A 23,587-nucleotide genomic window follows, 5' to 3' on the forward strand; every position below is an offset into this window, starting at 1 on the left:
ACACCTGTAACAGGTAAATCTAACAGTATATTTTAAATGGCAAAAGGTTTTGTGCTGGTACAGAACATTCCTAAGTCTGGCTTCAAGTCTGTTTTATTTATATAGCATCAACAGTCAGCTCAGTACTAGAGAGAAAACCCCAACAATCAGACGACCCCGTATGAGCAAGCACCCACTGAAAGTGGGAAAGAAACTCCCTTCTTACACAAAGAAACCTTCGGCAGACCCAGGCTCAGAGAGGAGAAGCCGTCTGCCATGACTGGTTGGGGGGGGGCAGAAAAAAGACACACTGTGGAAGAAAGCCAGAATAACTAATGATTAAATGCAGAGTGGTGTATAAACACATGGAGAGTGAAAAGAGTGAATGTGAAGAAGAAGAAACACAAGACTGCAGAATTCAGACTTTTCTGTGAAAAAAGTCCCAGAGTCAGAAATCTGAGAAAAAAGTCTGAATTCTGGAAGCCCAACACCCTAAACCTCTTCAGTAAGGGAGTCAAGCACTTCTGATTTGAGGCTCTCTTTTTCAGAGGAGTCACAGTATCCAGAGTTGTATGTTGTAATGCATCCTCATACCAGCTTTTGAACAGAGTGCTGATAACAAGGTGGATGGTCTCTCTTCTCTTTAGTCCGGAGGATGTAACATCAGTGTTTTCCAAAAAGAATTTCAAATCTAAATTTGTCTGAAAACAGAGCATTTTTCCACTTTGCCTCAGTCTATTTTAAATGAGCTTTGACTCAGAGGAGACGGTGGCATACATGTATATAGCTTCTTCTTTGCATGACGGCGCTTTAACCTGCATTTGTGGATGGCACAGTGAACTGTGCTCACAGACTGATTTGTGGAAGTGTTCCTGCAGTGATTTCCATGACAGAATCATGCCTGTTTTTAATGCAATGCTGCCCGAGGGCCTGGAGATCACAGGCATATTGTCGGCCGTGTCCCCTGCACACAGATTTCTCTAGATTTGATATTATGTACTGTGGATGATGAGATACTCTTTTTATACCCAATCATATTCCTGACCTGTTGCCTACTTATCATAATTATCTGCAAAACGTTCCCTTGGGTGTTTGTTTTTAGCACCACTTTTCCCACCTTTTGTTGCTCTATCTCCCAACTTTTTTGAGATGTGTTGCTGTCATCAAATTCACAATGAGCTCTTATTTTTCTGAAAATTGTAAAAAAAATTTTTAGTTTAAACACTTGATATATTTTGCATGTTCTGTTATGAATAAGGTATGGGTTTGACATATGCAAATCATTGCATTCTGTTTTCAATGGCATTTCACAGTGGCCCAACTTTTTCATAACTGCGTTTGTAGATTAAATTTCTGATAAACATTCATATCAGCACTGTTATTTGTCAGTGAGCCAAAACAACTTAGATAGAAGCCAAAGCAAATCTCAAAATCCACTCAGTGTTTCCCAATCACATTCCTGTTTGCTGTTGACACTCCTGGTCAGTAGTTCACAGTAGCTGATCTGCAGGATGATAACAGCATGTGGCTGGATGAGGAAATGTCTACAGAATGCAGGATGGCTGCGAGGGGTCAAAATGCCTGGAAGAAATGTTGATCAGCAGCCTCGTTTCTATGCAGAAACATTCATGAGGTGCTTAGCGTTGCATTTATGGTTGTAAGTAGGCATACAGAGGGCAGGATATGATGACGTGTGCACAGTTACACGTGGGACGTAATTTTTGTGTATGTTTTATAAATCTTAAGAATTAAGAATACATTTTCAGCTTTCGTGCTCATATTCACTTTAGTATGGATCAGTCATACTCCTTTATAAATGAAACCTATGGCCATTTACCTGAGTATTCTCCCTCAGAGTCCTCAGGAAGTTAAAGTTGAAATTTGCACTGACAGTCTCACTCTGGAGAATGAATTCACAGTGCACAGTACTGTGTCTGATCAAGAAAATGGCAAGCATGCTCCTGGTCATGCTCCTAGTGTGTTGTGCTGCCTTCCGTCTGTAACAGTGGGGCTTCGGACTTTGACAGTGTGGCCATTTTAAATGAAGCTGGTGATGAAATAGTTTTGGAATCTATAGACTGGAAAGGTAAAACCTCACAGACAGATGCCTGGACGGATGTACGGACATATGAATATCATGCTGCACATCTCTGAACAGTAAAGTACACATATGCAAAATTTCATGGCTCAACTCCTTGCTGTTTTGGAGTCTATAGATCAGAAATGTAAAACCTCACGGACAGACAGACAGATGGCAACAATATTCCCCCGCTGAATCTTGCGTGGGAGGATAAAAACAATATAAAAACACATTGAGTGAGAAAATAAAAAGAGAAGAGAGTAAAAATGCAGTGCAGTCAGCACAGAGCATGACAATAAAATAGCCTCAATTGTAGTTTATCTACATTATTTAATGGAGAACTGCAAGTTGAAGCAGAACTCATTTTCTGAAGTCTTTTTTGTGAAGTCACTTCTTTAACACTGGGCCTTGTATTTGCTATTGTTTCCTGTTGAAAGCATGTTTACCAAATACCAGGCTGACTTAGGATGATCTAGGGATACCATTCTTTCTTAAACTAGCACTCAACATCTGTAAAACATTTAATATGACAAACTGATTTCCCCCCTATCACTAAGCATATTTTGTACCCTTTAGGACATGAAGTTGGGAAGGTGGGGGTGGTGGGTGTGTTTTGTGGTATCTGTTTGCAGCATTACTTCTTAATGACACACACAACAACAACACACCGCTTGTAAAAAAAAAAAAAAAAACATGCACAAAGGTTTAACCTGCACCAACTTGGACTGACAGGCCAGCCTGGTGTTTTTGGTATTTATATGGTCTGTGAAGTTCCAGTACACCCATTGTAGCTTTTGTGTTGCTAAGGTGCACTGAGATTTTCTCTCTGCAGAGCTCGATTCCTCCAGGAAATGCTGTGAGCTTTTATCTATTCTTACATGCCGTAGCAAACAATATGAAGCAACATAATCAGCTCCAGCTCGGTAATATCTGCCAGCCTGTGAGCTCATTCTCTGGCTGTGACAACACATACATCAACACTCTCAGAGTTTAATATCTATTCCGGCTGTATCATTTAAATATAGAGCCATTCTCTCTCCATGGAAGAATGACAGCAACAAAATGTGCACAGAAAAATTTGGAGCCATGGCAGATTTTATTTAGTGCATTCCCAGTGATATAATGAACTATGCTCTGACAACAACAAAAAATAAAATGTAATAAACATTTTTTAATGGCAGGAGAAAAGTATTGTTTGCTATCACATCCATCAAACAAGTAAAGTGGTCTGCTGATTGGGGATAATTGATTAATGTTTGCCTTCTAGTGTCTCGGGACATAAATTACTTGGATAATGGAAAAAAGAGAGAGAAACTTAAGGGTCTGGAGCAACCAGACAGGATGAAAAAGCATTAGCACAGGCTGTGATACATACCAAGATGTGAACCAGCAGCAGGTCTTTGGTGTTGGCACACTTTGCATACAGCAGGTTCTCCACACAGAGTTCTGTGGGATCAGGTATGAAACCACAGCAGTACCTGTCCAGGCGGTCATTTACCTGAAAAACAAAGAACATACAATGATAATAACGGACCTCTGCGGGAGGGCCTTAGCATGTTAGAGTGATTAGCATATTAGGGGCCAAACCAAAACATTAATTGAAATTATTCATTACAATGTTTAAATTTGTCCTGAAAGCTGAAAGTGAGAAGAATCCTCAAACTGCTGTTATGTGAATAAACCTCGGTGGAAGCAAGCTTTCAGTGGCATTTGTTTGTGTTTCTGTCTCTGTCAGCAAGATTGTGCAAAAACTACCAGGTTGGACTTTGTGGAGAGGTTGAGTGTGTACAAAAAAAGGACCACTCTGAAATAGCTGCCAGAGGACAGTGCTCCAAGAGGACCCTTCAGACTTAGAGAATAGCCTTACTGCAGCTATGAAACTTGGACAGGTTGTAACTAATCTAGGTTTGATGACAGTTTTGAAAATCTGTGAGGATAAAATGGATGTAAAGTATTAATATGAGAACATTCTGTGATCTTTTCATTTTCATATACCAAATAAAATGATTTAAACTAATGCATATTTTTTGTTGCTACAGTAAATTAACAGCAGGTGGAGACTTTAAATCTGAGGACATTGACAGTTAAAGTAACACCTTATAATGACCATCAATAATAAACAGTAAATATTAATAGTTAACAAAACTTTAGTTGATAATTATTTACTGGTTACAAACAATGAAAGGTTTTCACTGTATATCACCAGTATAAAACAACAGCTTTCTCAAGGCACTTTATATTGTAAAGTATAGACCCTACAATAATAGAGAGAGAACCCCAACAATGGTGGAGAAGAAGAAGGTTCCCTTTAAATGACAAGAGACCTCTGGCAGAGCGTGCAAAGTAGTTAAAATAACATTTATAAAAGCATGAATTTTCCCTGAAGAAGCTCTGATTTCATTTTGCCCTCTTTACACCCCTCAAGCCAAACACATGGCTTTTTTGGCCAAATGGTTTGGAATAAAGATCAAGAAATCCTTATGAGGCTAAATTCATGCAGCTTTTGGTTAGTCCTGCTGTAACTCTTGTCCAAACTAGCAAAGAGTGCTGGCTTATCACCCTAATCAGTGATCAGCTTCTGGCTGCTTTCCTGCATAATGGCATGCAGTTAAACACACACACACACACACACACACACACACACACACACACACACACACACACACACACACACACACACACACACACACACACTCTCTCTCTCTCTCTCTCATGGTCAGTGCCTTTAGCTATTCCAGGGGGACAATGAAGCTGCTCACATGCTAGACAAGACACATAATCTCTCCAAAATGTCCTGGGTCTGCCAGGGGTCTCCTCTCAGCTGGTATACCTGTAAAACCTCACCTACCTAGGAGGTATTCTGCACCTTGATGGTAAAGAGCTATTTCTGTCATGGTCGAAAAACTACAAGAGTCCATTTTAAATATGTGAACTGATTAACAAAGGTGATTAGTAGTAATCGGGTTAAGTGTAATCATTATTTAATACTCCCTTTAAATCTTTAATTAAGCACACTGATGTTATGATTTCAATTCTCTCTTTTTTTTTTTTTTTTTGCATTTTTGGCCATAGCAGCTTTTCTCAGCAGTGGAGAGAGACAGGAACTGGGGAAAGATACAGGGGAAGACACGCGGGCAAATTGGCAATGGGCCAGGACTCGAACCCACACCGCCCACACCGCAACGTATGTATATGGTTGCTGGCTTCACCACTAAACCACCCAGGCACCCCACAATTCTATTTTATCTACTGTATATAGGGCCAAATCACAACAGTCGCCTCAAGGCGCTTTATATTGTTCACTTTATATTGTAAGGTAAAGCCCCTACAATAACTACAGAGAAAACATTTAAAACGACTCCCTATGAGCAAGCACTTGGTGACAGTGGGAAGGAAGAAACCTCCGGCAGAACCGGGCTCAGGGAGAAGCAGTCATCTGGGGCTGAGGGGAGAGACAGGACAATTTCTTGATTTCCACTTATTAACAGTGTATTAGAGTTGTAACTGTATGTAATGGTCCTGTAACATTATCTGATTTATGCTGATAACACTGAAATGTAAGTGCTGTGAGAATAAACTGTGGAGGAGCTTATACATGAGGAATGATGCATAAAATGCACAACTGTTACTTCACGCTAAGCTCATCCACAAACATGCCCTCTCCTCAAGGTGCATTTAAGGTACGGAAGCCCTTTCAAGGTGGTGGAGAAGGAATGATTCAGAGGACAGAGGACATGAGAAAGCATATTCTACCAGAGACTAAACAGACTAACCAAAATTGTAACCTCAGGTCATTAAAATGTAAGTTTACATCAAGTAAGAAAATCATCAAGCTGTTTATCTCCATCCAGGACTTTGGTGGGACGGCTGTCTCAACATAATCTTTTAAAAGTTCTAGTGAGATAATCAGAATGCAGTTTCATATATGTTGTAGCTCATTCTATTTGTATGCAGCAAAGTATTTAATTGCTGAATTTTAAATTTCAGTGTGAATAAGAAGCTAGTCTGAGACTTTCTTGTGACCTGCTATTGTAAGTACTTTATTTAAATCTAATAGCTGAGGTAACCCGCAAGTTACTCATGAAGCTTTCCATGGAATAAAAGGTTCTCATGGCCATTTTTTATCTGCTGCCTAGCACATTTCTAGCCAAGATTAAAAGAAAAGTGCTTTAGAGTGTGTTTCTCATGTACACATTCAAACACATCAATGGCCATAGAGCTGCCTTCCAAGGTGGTTGCTATCACCTTGGGGGTTCAGTATCTTTACCAAGAACACTTGAGCATGCAGACAGATCAGGGACTTAACCTCCGACCCCACTATACAGTTGTTGTCAGTGGTTTACATATATTCATCACAGGCTCAAAGATACACATGATCTAATTTAAATCTTTTAATAAGTGGTGCTGAAGGTTCTACAAGGTCTTTTAACTTGGCAAGGCAAAGGCTTATTAACTTCTCATGAGTGATCATGATTGACTACAAATGATAATTTCTCTTTGCCAACATAAAAAGGGTTCGTCAGCACTCGTTGGATTCACAAATACTCAGAACAATGGATAAAGTCCAAGGAACTCAATGAAGATCTAAGAAGGAGAACTGCAGATTTACACAAGTTGGGAAGGTCTCTTAAAGCCATTTTTAAACAACTGGAGATCAGTTGGACCTGAATATTCGGATGTGTCACCACTTTGCCAAGGTCTGGAAGATGACCCAAACTGACCTTCAGAAGAAACTGGTTGGGATATTCAGAACCAACCCAGGAACCACCAAGGCTCAAGCCTGCCATGTGCTGAAAATGTTCATGGTCCTGGGTTCTTGGTCTCCACTGTATTTTATGCCTCCCTTCCCAGTGCTCTCTGTCCTGCATTATGGTCCAAACCTGCCTTCCACAGCATTACATGGCAAAAAGTGATGGACAGTGACGCTGGAACACCAGCATCATTATCCACAGTAAAGTGAGTTTTGTATCTATAGGCAAGTGTGAAAGGAGCCTAAATTATATCTATAAACACATACAGAGCATCAGTATTGTACAGATATGTTGTTCTGCGTGTAGACCCTTAAAAGGTTAAGTTAGAATTATTGGGCCACAGCCCTGAGGAGACTTTGTGCCAAATGACTTGTCTGAAGCTCTCAAAATTTTGCAATAAACTTTCTAAAATGAATATTTCTGTCCTTTTGACATTTTGGAGTCAGTTTAGACAGCAGAACCTAACAAAACAATTATAGTTACTATCAAAACTATAATATCTGTAGCACCAAGCACTGGCAGCACATTCTTTGGGTCCTGTGGGTTCTGGCACATTCAGTGGATTCTTAAGTGCATGGCAATCCAACAAGTTTGAAGTACGGGCTAGTCCCCTGCTGTGTTCCTTAAACATTTCTTGAAAAAGTTTTTGTGGTATGGCAGGGTGCACTGCCATGTTGCCACATGGGAGTGCTGTTTGCCACAGGGGGTGTGCTTGGTCATTGTGAGTGGTACACTTTAAAACAACATACACATGAATGTCAGGACCTAAGGTTTCCCAACTGTTATTCATGTTATCAGTGGTTTAAAGGTTAATCAGTACAGAACAAATTTGCAATAAACACAATATTTTCACCAGTAACCTTGCCATGTAAATATAAATTTTTTAAGTCATGCAGGCTGCTCTAAAGAATGAGAGTCATGTAATTTAGTCCCTGGTGCTGAAGTGAGAGGCTGGGCAAAGTCAGAAACAAACAGATATAACCTTCCTGAGACCTGCCTTCAGGTCAACTGCCAGGGTTTGTGTATATATGTAGTAGGCAAGTGTTGTGTGCATGTTCAAGGTCGTATGACTCCCATAATCCCGATGCCCTGAGGTCGACAGTAGGTGCGTGTGTGTGTGAGAGGTGTTTTGTGTGTTTCATTGTGTAGTAAAGCTGCACCTCTCCTGTTTCTTCTCACTTTTAGGAGACTTCTCACCCTGCTGCCAGATTTCACTCCCACACTGGAATATACTGATTTTGAGCTCAGTCCAGCAGCTTTGTGCAAACTGAGCCAATATTGACTTACACTGCCACCGAACACCAGCAAGCCTCAGGGTAAGACAGCTTTCTGCGGTCAGAGTCAACACAAAATTAAAGTGGAACAAACTGTAAAGCGCATCTGGGGAGTCTGATTTGCTGAAATATATTTTTCCACTGCAAGTGTCCATTTGCAGCAGAGTGATCCACTGTTCAATCCCATGTTCAGCAAGGCTTTTAAACATGGCACTCAGACCTTACCTCCATTAACACTCTCCTCTAGTGCCATCAGCTCACTAGACATAAATTTGTCTATATAAATATGTTTATATTCCTTACCATAGTTATTAGTGTTTATTGCAGCATTGTTTCTTCTTTCAACTTGTAAGTGTTCACTAGTGGCTCGAATGGTGTGGGCAGCATGTACTGGTTCTTAGCTTTTTCACTCTAATGAAATTTGACTTTGTGTAGGTGCTGTTCTTTCCTCTACTTTCAAGCCAGTTCTTGTCGTTTCACAGCTCCCACTACATATTAATACTAAGCAGGCATATTCATTCTAAGGTAAGATTCCTCATGAACACCCAAATTTCCCCTCTGTGGGACAATAAAGGCTGTTTCTTCTTCTTCTTCTTCTGAACATGACTACGAGTGTATCTGTGATGAAAACATTGCTAATGTCAGCAAGCTAACATACGAAACGTGACAATGACAATGTGACCAACCACATGTTCTCAGTTTAGCATGTTAGCATGCTAACATCTGTCAGTAAGCACAAAATGCAAAACACAACTGTAACTAAAAGAGTGCATGCAGTGTATTTGCAAGAACACAGCTGTGTGTGATGTTTCTTACTGTAAACAACACATGTTAAAACTATTATAAAACTCTAACTTTGTACTCCATATGCTAAGGATGGAACCAAATTTCATGGTAGTACTTCTAATAGTTTTTGAGACTTCCTGACGAACAGGAAGCAGCACGTGAGGCTGGGGAAGAATGTCTCGGACTCCCGGACCATCAGCACCGGCACTCCTCGGGGCTGTGTCCTCTCTCCTCTGCTCTTCTCCCTGTACACCAACTGCTGCACCTCTGACCACCAGTCTGTCAAGCTTATTAAGTTTGCAGATGACATGACTCTCATCGGACTCATCTCAGACGGGGACGAGTCTGCCTACAGGATGGAGGTCAAACGTCTGATGTCCTGGTGCAGCCACAATAACCTGGTGCTGAACACCCAGAAGACAGTGGAGATTATAGTGGACTTTAGGAAGCACACAGCCCCTCTACCCTCCATCATCCTGACTGGCACCCCCATCACCACAGTGGACTCATTTCGCTTCCTGGGAACTACCATCACCCAGGACCTCAAGTGGGAGCCCACCATCACCACTGTCGTCAGAAAGGTCCAGCAGAGGATGTACTTCCTGTGGCAGCTGAAGAAATTCAACTTGCCAGTAAGGACCATGGTGCAGTTCTATACTGCCATCTTTGAGTCCGTCCTTACCTCCTCCATCACTGTGTGGTACGCTGGAGCCACCACTAGGGACAAACAGAGACTACAGCACGTTGTGCACTCTGCTGAGAAGGTGATTGGCTGTAACCTCCCATCTCTCCAGGACCTGCACACCTCCAGGACACTGGGGCGGGCAGGTCGGATCACAGCCGACCACTCTCACCCTGGGCACAGACTTTTTGACCCTGTCCCCTCAGGCAGGAGGCTACAGTCCATTCGGACCAGAACCATAAGAACAATTTTTTCCGCTCTGCTGTTGGACTCATGAACAATAACCCTAAGACTGTTACCACCACCCTCCACAATTGCAGATGACCCTATGTTTATGCATCTGTCTGTTTGCACTGATCACTGCACTGTCATGTACATATTACTGGACTATAGTTTACATTCTTTTATCTTTTAATTATTCTCTGCACTGTATATTTTGTAATATTGTGTTATAGTTTTCTAAATGTCTGTATATTTGTAATTTGTATATTTGTAATATTGTCTTATAGTTTTTATACTTACTTGTTTTTCATGTAAGCACGAAGTACCGCAGCAATTTCCTAATGCTGTGAACCTGTTCACCCATATGGCAATAAAACCTTCTGATTCTGATTCTGATTCTGATGCTGGATGACAAAAGTATTAATGAAAGCATTTATCATTATTTCAAATTTATCAAAGAATCTGCCAAAGAGAACAAAGCAAATTGTGATTCACATACTCATGAGCATTCACTGTCTTATTTTGAAAGTTTAGTCAGTGCTAACCAGCGAGTCTGCTGTGAGACAAACTCCAACTCTAAACTCCTGGACTGCAGCTGACAGCAGCCCTCCTGCCCAGGAGGCGTGTTGGAGCTGGAGGGCCACTCTAACCAGAACCTGCAGCAGGTGGAGAACTGCTTCATGCACCATTATGCCAAAATCACCAACACTGCCGTCAAGAGGGACTACAGCCAACTGCAGTTCCAGATGGTGGAGCCGGAGTTCATCCGCAGGCTGAGAGACTTACTGGGGAGAAATCTTGATTATACTGCTCAGTTATGTATTTGTCACAAACTATTTGGCAAATAAAGTATTTCAGCAACAGGATTATCACAAGGACAGTTACATGCTGAACAGCCATGAAACTTACCAAGCACATTTATGCAGTACACTGTAGTAAAATATGAATGAGGAAATCTATGCACATGAATTACTTCTATGCACATGAATTACTTCAGCAACAAATGAATTACCATATCATTTGTTCTTAAAATGACTGCATGAATTTATAATTGCATACTGAAAAAAAGGGGCTATACATAATGCTGTGACATGGATCATAAGTCACTCAGAGCAGAGAGCAGCTTAGACACAGTGAAATTATACCGGACTGTAAATAACAAACTGATATGTGATAAAATGAAAGCCGGGGAATATATTTTGAATAATTAATTGTACCTTAAGATTTAAAGTGAAACTGTCATGTGATAAAAGTTGTATGAAGATGCCCAGATTGGGGGATGAGCAATCTGAAAAGTATTTGTTTAAAGGTTTGGATAAAAAAAGAAAAAAAACTTCCACTTTCCACCACTAATCCAGGTCATGGGGTAGCAGTATAATCAGAGCTACTACTACCCCCCCCCCCCCCTCACACACACACACACGCACACGCACACGCACACACACACACACACACACACACACACACACACACACACACTCACACTCTCTCTCTCTCATGGTCAGTGCCTTTAGCTATTCCAGGGGGACAATGAAGCTGCTCACATGCTAGACAAGACACATAATCTCTCCAAAATGTCCTGGGTCTGCCAGGGGTCTCCTCTCAGCTGGTATACCTGTAAAACCTCACCTACCTAGGAGGTATTCTGCACCTTGATGGTAATGAGCTATTTCTGTCATGGTCGAAAAACTACAAGAGTACATTTTAAATATGTGAACTGATTAACAAAGGTGATTAGTAGTAATCGGGTTAAGTGTAATCATTATTTAATACTGCCTTTAAATCTTTAATTAAGCACACTGATGTTATGATTTCAATTCTCTCTCTTTTTTTTTTTTTTGCATTTTTGGCCATAGCAGCTTTTCTCAGCAGTGGAGAGAGACAGGAAATGGGGAAAGATACAGGGGAAGACACGCGGGCAAATTGGCAATGGGCCAGGACTCGAACCCACACCGCCCACACCGCAACGTATGTATATGGTTGCTGGCTTCACCACTAAACCACCCAGGCACCCCACAATTCTATTTTATCTATATAGGGCCAAATCACAACAGTCGCCTCAAGGCGCTTTATATTGTTCACTTTATATTGTAAGGTAAAGCCCCTACAATAACTACAGAGAAAACATTTAAAACGACTCCCTATGAGCAAGCACTTGGTGACAGTGGGAAGGAAGAAACCTCCGGCAGAACCGGGCTCAGGGAGAAGCAGTCATCTTGGGCTGAGGGGAGAGACAGGACAATTTCTTGATTTCCACTTATTAACAGTGTATTAGAGTTGTAACTGTATGTAATGGTCCTGTAACATTATCTGATTTATGCTGATAACACTGAAATGTAAGTGCTGTGAGAATAAACTGTGGAGGAGCTTATACATGAGGAATGATGCATAAAATGCACAACTGTTACTTCACGCTAAGCTCATCCACAAACCTGCCCTCTCCTCAAGGTGCATTTAAGGTACGGAAGCCCTTTCAAGGTGGTGGAGAAGGAATGATTCAGAGGACAGAGGACATGAGAAAGCATATTCTACCAGAGACTAAACAGACTAACCAAAATTGTAACCTCAGGTCATTAAAATGTAAGTTTACATCAAGTAAGAAAATCATCAAGCTGTTTATCTCCATCCAGGACTTTGGTGGGACGGCTGTCTCTGCTGCTGCTGCTGTCAGGGAGTCAGACTTGAGTTATTGGCTTCAGGCTGGTTTGATCACACTGTGAAAAGATTTCAGAATATAATCTGAGTCCATCAAAAACATGCTGAGCTTTGGTCGATTTTGCCCCCACCCCCCACCCCCAGCAGCTAAAGCAGAAGCAGCTAGGCAGCAGCAGTCTGTAACGGTGTCCCTTTCATTTTTTTAAACCTGCACTCAAATTTTTACCTTAGCTTCAGTTCCCTTATCCTCCCCAGGGTGTTCTCTACTAACACTGTATGTGTGAGAGTATGTGTCCTTCACACTATTCTTCCAGTGCCTTTGGTGTTTGGTTCCCTGCTATCAGAGCCAAGGGAGGTGTTAAGGGAGCAGGTAGGAACAAGTGTTCAGAGGCGCCCTCATCGGCTCTCAGCAAATCAATAGGAGGCTATTAGAGCTTGGCCCTATTACAGGGATTGACTTCTAGAGGGGGAGAGAGCTGCCTCATGGGCTATTCATATACCCCCCCCCCACACACACACACACACACACATACTGTAGAAGGGTGTTAGATACACATTCTATCTCAGAGTATGGACAGAACAATGCAGCTCCAAATTATATTGGGGTTGTAAAATCAACGGCAGGGTGCAGCCTCTGCAGTGTAAGCAGAGCACGTCAGGATGAGCTTAATACCGAGATGTTGAAATGTGAAAAGAACTGGTATGTTCAGCAATACAGTAAGATTTAACATTTACTTGTTATGAACAGATGAAAAGGTACAAATCTGCACTGCTCTCCACAACCATGAAACCACAGCAGGTACTGCAGAATGAGACAGCAGGGATTTTATTTCTGGCATTGAGTAAAAAGCAAAAGGTTATACCAGGCAGTGAGCACGACTCACAGTTAACCATGTTCATACACAGAAATAGATATATTCTACTGTAATTAATTAGTGGGCATGAGTTGAAAGCTAGCCAATTAATGCTAGTTAAGATTAAGATACAGAACATTTTCTCAACAGTAGCTTTACATTAAGTTATATGAAGATGTAGCTCACTGCTGGAGCTGGAGTCAACTTCAACTAATCATCCAATAGCTGCTGATCAGCACATCATCGCAATCTAACAAAGTTAAACAAAGTTCTGCTCGAGCAGAGAGACAACCTTTTGCTCCCACATTCATATCTATGGCTACTTTAGAATCACCAGTTAATGAATCAAACTGTGGGAGAACACACAAGCTCCACAAAGGGTCCAGCTGACAAAGAGGTTAGAACCCAGAACCTCCTAATAGTACAGTAACAGTGCAAACCACTACTACACCCCAGTCTCATCCCATCCCCTGTTTCCTTTGTAGATTTATTTTGGTTTGTCCTGTTTAATGTGCATGTTTGTTAGTTCCTTTTATATCTGAGACCATAGGAAATATTTTATCCCCAGGTCTGTAATAGGCTGTGTCACACAGTTCAGTTTCCTTATAGCTGACACAGCATTACTGTATGTGTGTTCTTATACTGCTTCTGCTCACAGGACATAATTCTTTTTACACGGTCCCATCTATGGCTGTCAAAAAAAACTGATTCTTAGGAACTAATCAATTATCGAGTGAGGAGAGAGGGGGAGCGTGAGAGTGATGGATTGGGGCCATGGCTGCAGTGATGCATTTTAGAAATGCACTGGTCCATCATGGCGAAGCCAGAGCTGAGTGTGAAAGCAAAGCTGTTGAGACACGCTGGTGAGATTATATCTCTCGGCTGGCCTGGGAACGTGTCAGGGTTCTCCCGGATAAGCTGGAGGAGGTGTCTGGGGAGAGGGAAGTCTTGGTTTCTCTGTTTGGGCTGCTGCCCTTGCAACCCAGCCCCTGATAAGTGGAAGAGGATGGATGGATGGATGGAGATACTAATCAATATTACAAATTACTAAAGGGTTAGATAGACATTTGCAACACTATTGATACCAACAGTGCCATCTTTGCTTCCTCCAGTTGACGCGCAGCCCCTCCCTGCAGCTCAAGTAATTGACATTCACAACACTGAACAACACTTTGAGGTCAGTAAAGCTCTGACAAGGATTGAAAAGTTATCATAAATGTTGACTTGGCTGCCCACGTTAATGTTAGCCACTTAACTGTTAGCAATTACACGACAGCCACAAAACTAACTTCAGCGGGTGGCTGTGGCTCAGGAGGTAGAGCAGGTCATCTACTAATTGGAAGGTTGGAGGTTCAATTCCAGGCTGTGTGCCAAAGTATCCTTGGGCAAGATACTGAACCCCAAGTTGCTCTCCGAGGCAACTGTCGGAGTGTGAATGTTAGATAGAAAGAGCTTTGAAATAGAAGGATGTGCTTTGGGTGCTCAGCTAGAGTAGAAAAGCGCTCTATAAGAACTAGTCCATTTACAAGCTACTAAATACCTAGTGCCAGTTCCCAGCCCAGAAAATTCAAGGAAGTGAAAATAAGGGAGCGGCTCAAAGCACCTTGAATGAATACCCACATCAGTGGTCTGTTATCATTAAGGTGAGAAAAGTCTAACATCAGCTAGACAGAAAGAGCGGTAGCCTATCTTACCAAATCTAATTGATCAGCAATGAAAGTATTTTTCTTTGCACTATATCAGTCAATTTTAAATTTTGTCATTTTTTGCCTCAGTGGTCCTGAAAATAGCATCAAGTATCGAGTATTTTCCTGGGTTTGTGACAACCCTAGTCCCATTGTGAGGACCTACCTGCCTTTTGGGGAAAAAAAAAAAAATACACTTACCTCCCAGTTTGTTCGGTACACATGTTCAACTGGTCGTTAACGCAAATATCACACGGCAGATACTCAGTGCATTCAGGCATGGTCAAAATAACCTGCTGAAGTTCAAACTGAGAATGAGGAAGAAAGTTGACCTAAGTAACTTTGAACGTATCATAGTTATTGTTGGTCTGAGTATTTCAGAAACTGCTGATCTACTGGGATTTTTCAGCACAACCATCTCTAGGGATTACAGAGAATGGCTCCAAAAAAAGAAACTATCCAAATGCCGAAGAGAATTGCCTGGTTTGATGAATCTCAATTTCTGCTGTGATAATCAGATGGTAGGGTCAGAATTTGGCATAAACACCCTGAAAGCACGGATCCATCATGCCCTCTATTAACGGTTCAGGCTGGTGTAATGATGTCAGGGATATTTTCTTGGCGCACTCTTTTCTTCACCCTTAATACCAGCTGAACGCTATTTAACTGCCACAATCTACCTGAATATTGCTGCTGCCAGTCTCTTTGTTACCACAGTGTACCCATCTTCTGCTGCTTCCTGCAAAATAACGCGCCATGTCACTAAGCTCAAATCATTTCAAAGTGGGTCCTTGAACATGACCATGACTTTACTCAAATGTATAAGATGCAGCCCAGAAATCTGCAGCAGCTGTGTGATGTGTCAATACGGACCAAAATCTGAGGTTGCTTGTGTTGTTGTTTCCAGCATCTTGTTGAATCTATGCTATGAAGAATTACAACAGTTTTGAAGGCAAAAAAGGGGGGCCCAACTGTATTTTTAAAGACCTTAAGCTTAAGGTAAGGTGACATTGGCAGATGTCTCCATGAAGTGACCAAAGGTAAATTTAAGGTCAGTCTGCAGCGGTGAACAATAAGTGTATATATATATGTATGCAGTATTCTTAATTCCACCACCAAGGCTTGAGAAACTAGGCACACAAACTGTAAATCCAGTAACTCCAGCCCAGAACAATTACCCCGATTTCACACTTAATTGGAGAAATTATTTGTATCCTGACATGAAAGCTGACATGTATCTTTTTATTTAATAGAAACACAATTTTCTGGGGATAATCACAACAGTATTTCCAGTGGTGTAAACAGGATTACTGTGGGCAGCTCTAATGTAAGCAGCGAGGCTTTATTTGCAGTCATTTGCTTTGAAGTGTGTGTGTGTGTGTGTGTGTGTGTGTGTGTGTGTGTGTGTAAACATACCAACATACAGCAAACTGAATCCCATAAGTAAACGAGCATAAATGATTATAGAAATACATGCTGCAAGTCACCAATTTGCTGGATCTGTAATCATGAGACATTTTCTAAATTTCTTACAATAAAAATCCTCATTTGGTTCAGTGTTGTGAAAAAAGAGCTGCATGTAATCTATTGTCCCGACATGAAGCTATCATAAATTAAGAAAACAGTCAGAAAGCAGTAAAAATTGAGCCCAAGCTAATGTCAGGCATTATCTACATAAATATTTATTGTTAGCCACGATGAACCATTAATCAAATTCTTCGAGCCAGCATGGCTAACATTAGCAGTGTAATTAGCAATAACCGCCCTGCATTTATATTCACTGTCACAGTGTTGCACACTCATTAAAAAAAATGCCTGTTGAGTTCTAAGACAGCCACTGATTAGAGCCTCCTCTGGACTCCACCTGAAATGTGGTTCAATCCCTGGCTCTTCCAATCCGTACGTTGAAGTGTCCTTGAGCAAGGCAACCCAAAATCTCCTGGATGCATCTGTCAGAGTGTGTCTGTGCCTCATCGGTAGAAAGTGGTTAAAGGAGAAGAATAAAGCACAGTATGAGTGTGTGTGAATGGGTAAACGTGGAAGCAAAAAGCACTCTGGGTAAGTAGCAGTCCATTTACCATGTTGATTTAAGGTACAAGTTCAAACATAAGAGAGTGTTTGAAGAAAAACTTCTTTTTCAAACTAAGTCTCATGCTGGGTGTTCTCTAGTGATATTCAGAATAGCCTCAATAACATCAGTGTCACTGACTTATTGTTATGGTCTGTTTTTTCTATCAAAACAGAACTATACATTAGAAGGGAAATATCTCAGTTTTTACTTGAGTTTTTTCAAATCTTACTCTGGTCTGGAACAGAGACTTGTCATATTTCTACATTTTCTTAAATGTTTCTCATCACTAAAAAAAATAGAAGTGGACTAGGGCATCTGGTGGCCTGTTTCAAGAGCTAATGAGAGGCCCTCGCACAGAAGCATACATAAAAATTTAAATTGGATTTGGTAAAGGAGAACCAGGTCAGCTTAGCCAGTTCTGGCACAGCAGCCATATAGCCAAATACACAACTGATCCATCTGTGTAATCACTCACACACACAAAGAACGAGAGACGGGAGATGCAGCAACATGTATAAGATGTCACTGAAACTACACCTGTTTTTTTCTGTTGCACAAACTAAAAACAGAGTCCAAAATGGTAAGTTACCTTTTTTTGATTGATTATAACAGGAAATGACAGACGAGTCTTTCAGCAGGGTGATGGGGCCACTAGTCATGTGATGAGCAACTTAAATGATGGACAGGCTGTGTTCACTGTCGCTTTACATTCAGTAGAGGTGGGAAAAGACTTAATTCAATTCAATTCAATTTTATTTATATAGTGCCAAATCACAACAAAGGCGCTTTGTATTGTGGGTAAAGACCCTACAATAATACAGAGAAACCCCAACAGTCAAAACGACCCCCTATGAGCAACACTTGGCGACAGTGGAAAGGAAAAACTCCCTTTTAACAGGAAGAAACCTCCAGCAGAACCAGGCTCAGGGAGGGGCAGACATCTGCCGCGACCGGTTGGGCTGAGGGGAGAGAAAGACATGCTGTGGAAGAGAGCCAGAGATTAATATCAATTAATGATTAAATGCAGAGTGGAGTATAAACAAAGTAAATAAGGTGAATGAGAAACAGTGCATTATGTGAACCCCCCAGCAGACTAGGCCTATAGCAGCATAACTAAGGGATGGTTCAGGGTCACCTGATCCAGCCCTAACTATAAGCTTTATCATAAAGGAAAGTTTTAAGCCTAATCTTAAAAATAGAGAGGGTGTCTGTCTCCCAAATCCAAGCTGGAAGCTGGTTCCACAGAAGAGGCGCCTGAAAGCTGAAGGCTCTGCCTTCCATTCTACTCTTAAGTATCCTAGGAACCACAAGTAAGCCAGCAGTCTGAGAGCGAAGTGCTCTGTTGGGGTGATATGGTACTATGAGGTCTTTGAGATAAGATGGTGCCTGATTATTCAAGACCTTGTATGTGAGGAGAAGAATTTTAAATTCTATTCTAGATTTAACAGGGAGCCAATGAAGAGAAGCCAATATGGGAGAAATCTGCTCTCTCTTTCTAGTCCCTGTCAGTACTCTAGCTGCAGCATTTTGGATCAGCTGAAGGCTTTTCAGGGAGCTTTTAGGACAGCCTGATAATAATGAATTACAATAGTCCACCCTAGAAGTAATAAATGCATGAATTAGCTTTTCAGCATCACTCTGAGAAAGGATGTTTCTAATTTTAGAAATATTGCGCAAATGCAAAAAAGCGGTCCTACATATTTGTTTAATATGTGCATTGAAGGACATATCCTGGTCAAAAATGACTCCAAGATTTCTCACAGTGTTACTGGAGGCCAAAGTAATGCCATCCAGAGTAAGTATCTGGTTAGACACCATGTTTCTAAGATTTGTGGGGCCGAGAACAAGAATTTCAGTTTTATCTGAATTTAGAAGCAGGAAATTAGAGGTCATCCAGGCCTTAATGTCTTTAAGACATTCCTGCAGTTTAACTAATTGATGTGTGTCATCTGGCTTCATTGATAGGTAAAGCTGAGTATCATCTGCATAACAATGAAAATTGATGCAGTGCTTTCTAATAATACTGCCTAAGGGAAGCATGTATAATGTAAATAAAATTGGTCCTAGCACAGAACCCTGTGGAACTCCATAATTAACTTAGTACAGTGTAGCAGCGTGATATTTTGTGTGTCCATGTATTGATACAGGGACTCCAAATATTGATGTTTTTTTAAATAAATTAAAATACTTTGGGAATACCATGAAGAAGAGGCCTCATCTCGTGCACCACCATCCTGTGATAATGTTGGCCGAGCAAACTTACGTTAAATCAGCTCAACTGAAAAACCATCCAACATTGGGCTTTTACAAAGCTAAAAATAAAATAGCATTTCTGGCTGCCTGGTGACTGTACTGAATTTTTTCACATTCTGCGACTGATTACAACCTGTAGTGACTAAACGGTCGCCCCGAGCTTGAGGGTGTTGCACCCTCACGACCACTTTTGATCACAAGGTGATTGCACAGGTCGTCTGATAGGAGGCACCCTTTCTGCAAACTGTCTCACTTAGACTGACTGCAATCACTCTCATAGAGATTGTTGAAGGTTTGTAAATAATTGCTAACTAATTCATAAATGCGGACAGATTGCCAACATGTTGCCATAAGTCTGAATGAGTGTTGGTCTATAAGCATAACTTGAGGGAACTCAACTCAACTGGCTGCCAGCTGGTTGTATTCTGCTTATATTCCTGTAGAACAGGAAGGTTGCTGAGCATAAATCTAATAGTTAAATGTGAATTTCTCTCTACTATATGAACAGAGGTATTGGGTCACCCCTCTTAAACTTTGAATTCAGGTGTTTTCAGTCACATTGCCATAAGTAGTATCTTTATAAACACTTGTGAAAGAATAGATTGCTCTAAAGAGCTCACTGAGTTCACACACAGTAACATAATAGGATGCTACAAATCACTTTGTGAAATTTCTTTCCTCCTAAATATTCTACGATCAACTGTGAAGTTGAAGTGTTTAGAAAGTACAGAAGCTCGACCACAAAGCTGCAGACTATGTAAAGTTACAGAGTTGAGTCGCTGAGTGCTGAGGCGCATAGTTCATAAAATTTACCAACGCTCTGCAGAGCTCCAAACCTCCTCTGGAATTAACATCAGTGCAAAAACTGTGCGCTGGGAGCTTTAATGCATGGATTTACATAGCCAAGCAGTTCCTGTAGGTGTAACGTGGACATGGCCTGGTACTTTTGTTCATACAGATATGTGATTCTTGATGATTTAGCACAGTTACTTACTTTGTTATCAGAAACAGATGGCGTGTGATGGCCAAACTGACCCCATTCATTTGGAGACTGATATCAGACTGACTGTCTTATGAAAACATATATGGCAGGTTTTAGTGACAGTGCTCGTATGGTTGACTTGAATCTAATTATGCACAAAAAAAAAAAAAAAAAAAATCACTGAAGCCAAAAAAACTAAATTATCCTCTAGCCAGTCATGTACTATGTGACCGTGACACTTGCAAACTGGTGTAGGAGCAGGTCTCTGGGTTGAGAATAATAGATGCTTGAGCTGAATTCTTTTCCTCCTGCTCTTCACGACAGCCTTTAGTGACAAATATGTACTGCTTTGTGTTGCCGTGATTCTCATCTTAACCTGTATTAAAAGCAGCTGGAAGATAGCAGGCTTCTGTTGCTCATTCCAAAGCACAGCAGTGAGTGAAAGAGGAGGGGCTGCTCACAGTGTGGTATTTGTGAAATGCACGGCCACTGAAGAAGTCTGACCTGTTATCATGTGGCAAACAAGCAGCAAGAAACAAGAGCTGGGGTAGTTTTTAGAAATTATTACCCTTCCTGATAACTTAAGAATGATCTCACCTATCCATCCAGCCATTCTCTGAACATCTTGTGAATGCAATAACTCATTAAAGATGTGACCTGGCATATTCAAATTCATAGCATAGGTGCCTCTAAACATCTTGGACAACTTAGTTCTTACCCTAATGATGCCGGTCACAGAAAGTGACAGTATTCTCTGGTTTATATTTATTATGATTTTAGCATTTCTTATTCCTGGTTCTTACTTAGCCATCTGCAAGTCACTGAGGATCATGTGCACCCCATTAAGATTTATTGATTCTGCTGCCAGGAGGCTGAGGGGCAGCACTGCCGACTGACAGGATTTTTTTGTTCAATCATTGAACGCATCTTTACACTAAATTAAATTAAAAGTGAAACTGATCCGATCCAGATTCTCTATTTGCAGGCTATTTAAATTTAACATGGGAAACTCCATTTACATGGTATTCAGCAAAAATGTGTGCCATGGGCTGGGTTTGCTGTGCCCAGCACCACCTGTTTATACAGGATTTACTGGGTACTCTAAACTCCACAAAAAGATATAAAAGACAGTAAAAAGAGGTAATAGGGTGAATTACTCAGTTCTTGCACGTGAAACAAACAGCATGAAGCATAACTAATGCCTTCAGTGTATAGAGCTGTATGTGTAGTGCTGCTGGAGAACACCAGAACAATGCTCTATCACTTTTTCTGCAAGAGAGGAGCTGGCATATTCAGATTTGGCTTAATTTAATGCAAAAGAAACTGTGTGTTGATTAATTCAGTGTCAACTTATGCTTCAGGTAACATGTAAAAAAAACAAACATTTTTTTTAAATTCCACCTTAAATGCTGCCAGTAGCTGATGGTTGCCTCAGCAGCAGCACAGTGAATTTAAATCAATCATCCATTATGTCTGTAATATCTGTGAAATGTAAACGCAGTAAGAGATCCTTTTATTTTTGGAGCTAAAACAGTACAATTATGAAAAATGTTGCTTTTTTTCTCATTCATTCACTCATTCATTCATTCACATGAACACTGTATGAGTTTCTAATTTAAAACACTTGGTGCTTTTTTAGCAGACTGAAACCCTTCATTTCTTAACAAGGCTTTAAATGAGGGAAAACTCAAATTACAAAAGGAAATTAAATAAATTACAAATTTACGTGTTTTTCTGTAACACCGGAAAATAAGCATCAGATAATATAATGAAAAAGAGAGAAGAGGACATTCAGGTAGTGAGATGTGAGGGAAGCTGTAGATAAAGAAACCCCCTGACCTTCATTAGCTCCTGCCCACACACCATCAGATAAGTAACGTCAGACTCTGACATTTTCAGGGGGTTTTGGACGACGTTTACTCATCAAGCATCATGATACTCAGTTCTATGTGTGTCATGTTTGTAGGGAATGTTGAGCTCAGAGCATATGTTTGACCATATTCTGCTGCTGTGATAAATGAATAATTTCAGTGTAAGTTGCCTTATTGAAATAAAGTCGTTTGATCATATAGTCGGTCATAACTTTTCCATTTGATTAAGTTTGATTTAGTTCCTCATCAGTGTACTAATAAACACTGTGAACATCCACACTCATTTTTGCTGTAGTCCAAACTATCTACTCATCAATGTTAAGTTTCTTAGTTCTCCAAATCTTCCCCAGCTGCCCCACAGAGACAGCAGCTCTGGCAGGCTCATCAGCAGCTGACGCCTCGTCCACTCAAAATGCAAACTCAAACACACAGACTCCAAGAAATAAAAGCACACATATTTATATACACACACAGTACCCTGGACACACACAAGCAAAACTACACAGAAACACTGGTGTGTAGGTATTGCTCAATCCATGATGTAATAGTTTTGCTGTGCTGCGTTCTCTGTACAGTTCCATCAGCCACAACATAATTGTCCAATTACACTCACACTGACAAAAGAATTAAAATCTAGAACAAGTAAGGACTGAGTAATTAATCCTGATATATTTTCAATTACAGAAATATATCCTCAAGAAAATTAAGGCCTCACTTAAATCACACACTAGCTCTCAAAAGAAATATTCAATTATAAAATCATTATTGACATACTTGTAATTTGTGGAGAAGAAAATGATACAACAGTAGGTGGAAACCAAAACCATCAATCCACTAAGAGCTGGGTTCAAAAACAAACCAAAAATCCAAGTTAAAATTTTAAATCGCATGTTGATCTAACCCTCTACAGCACAGCGTTGCCCTGGGGCAACAGAAAGTTTTTCTAAGCCCCATGCCCAGTACACGTAAACTTAAATGATGCAAACCAATCAGAATGTTTTAAAAAGTATTACATTTCAGTCCAACAGCATGTTGGAGTCACTATCAAGCATGATTTGAAGGCGGGACATCCTTTTCTGACACACTGTCCAACATTGTCCAAGGAGCACACAGCGTGAGAAGAAGATAAGAATAATTGCCCAAGTAATCATTTAAAATGACATAAATCCTAAATAAAATTTTGTCAGGTTTTATGATTTTAAAAATTTTTTTTTTTTTGGATTTTCAGAAATTCAGTTCTCTTTTCGTTGCCTCGGGGCAATGTTGTGCAGGAAGGGGAACTTCTTGAGGGAGACTTATAGGCTTGGGCTTAGGGTACCTTAGGTAAGGTAAGGTAACCCTAACACTCAAAAAAGTGGTACCACTGCCTTTACTTTGATATACATGGCAGTGAGTGGTGACATACTGGCTGCTCTACAGACTGGACTGCACTGAGAATGGGA

The 23,587-nt window shown here is 40.7% G+C and overlaps 1 protein-coding gene across 1 annotated transcript in view; it reads right to left on the bottom strand.

The window, feature by feature from the left end:
• gask1a (golgi associated kinase 1A) overlaps positions 1 to 23,587 on the bottom strand; it is an 88,416-nt gene that overhangs the window by 7,605 nt on the left and 57,224 nt on the right. Inside the window, exon 4 of the mRNA XM_030750456.1 lies at positions 3,435 to 3,557. Within this exon, the coding sequence (XP_030606316.1) occupies positions 3,435 to 3,557 (123 nt within the window). The remainder of the gene's footprint in view (positions 1 to 3,434; positions 3,558 to 23,587) is intronic.

Source organism: Archocentrus centrarchus, chromosome 16, assembly GCF_007364275.1.
Source record: "Archocentrus centrarchus isolate MPI-CPG fArcCen1 chromosome 16, fArcCen1, whole genome shotgun sequence".
Taxonomy (NCBI): Eukaryota; Metazoa; Chordata; class Actinopteri; order Cichliformes; family Cichlidae; genus Archocentrus; species Archocentrus centrarchus.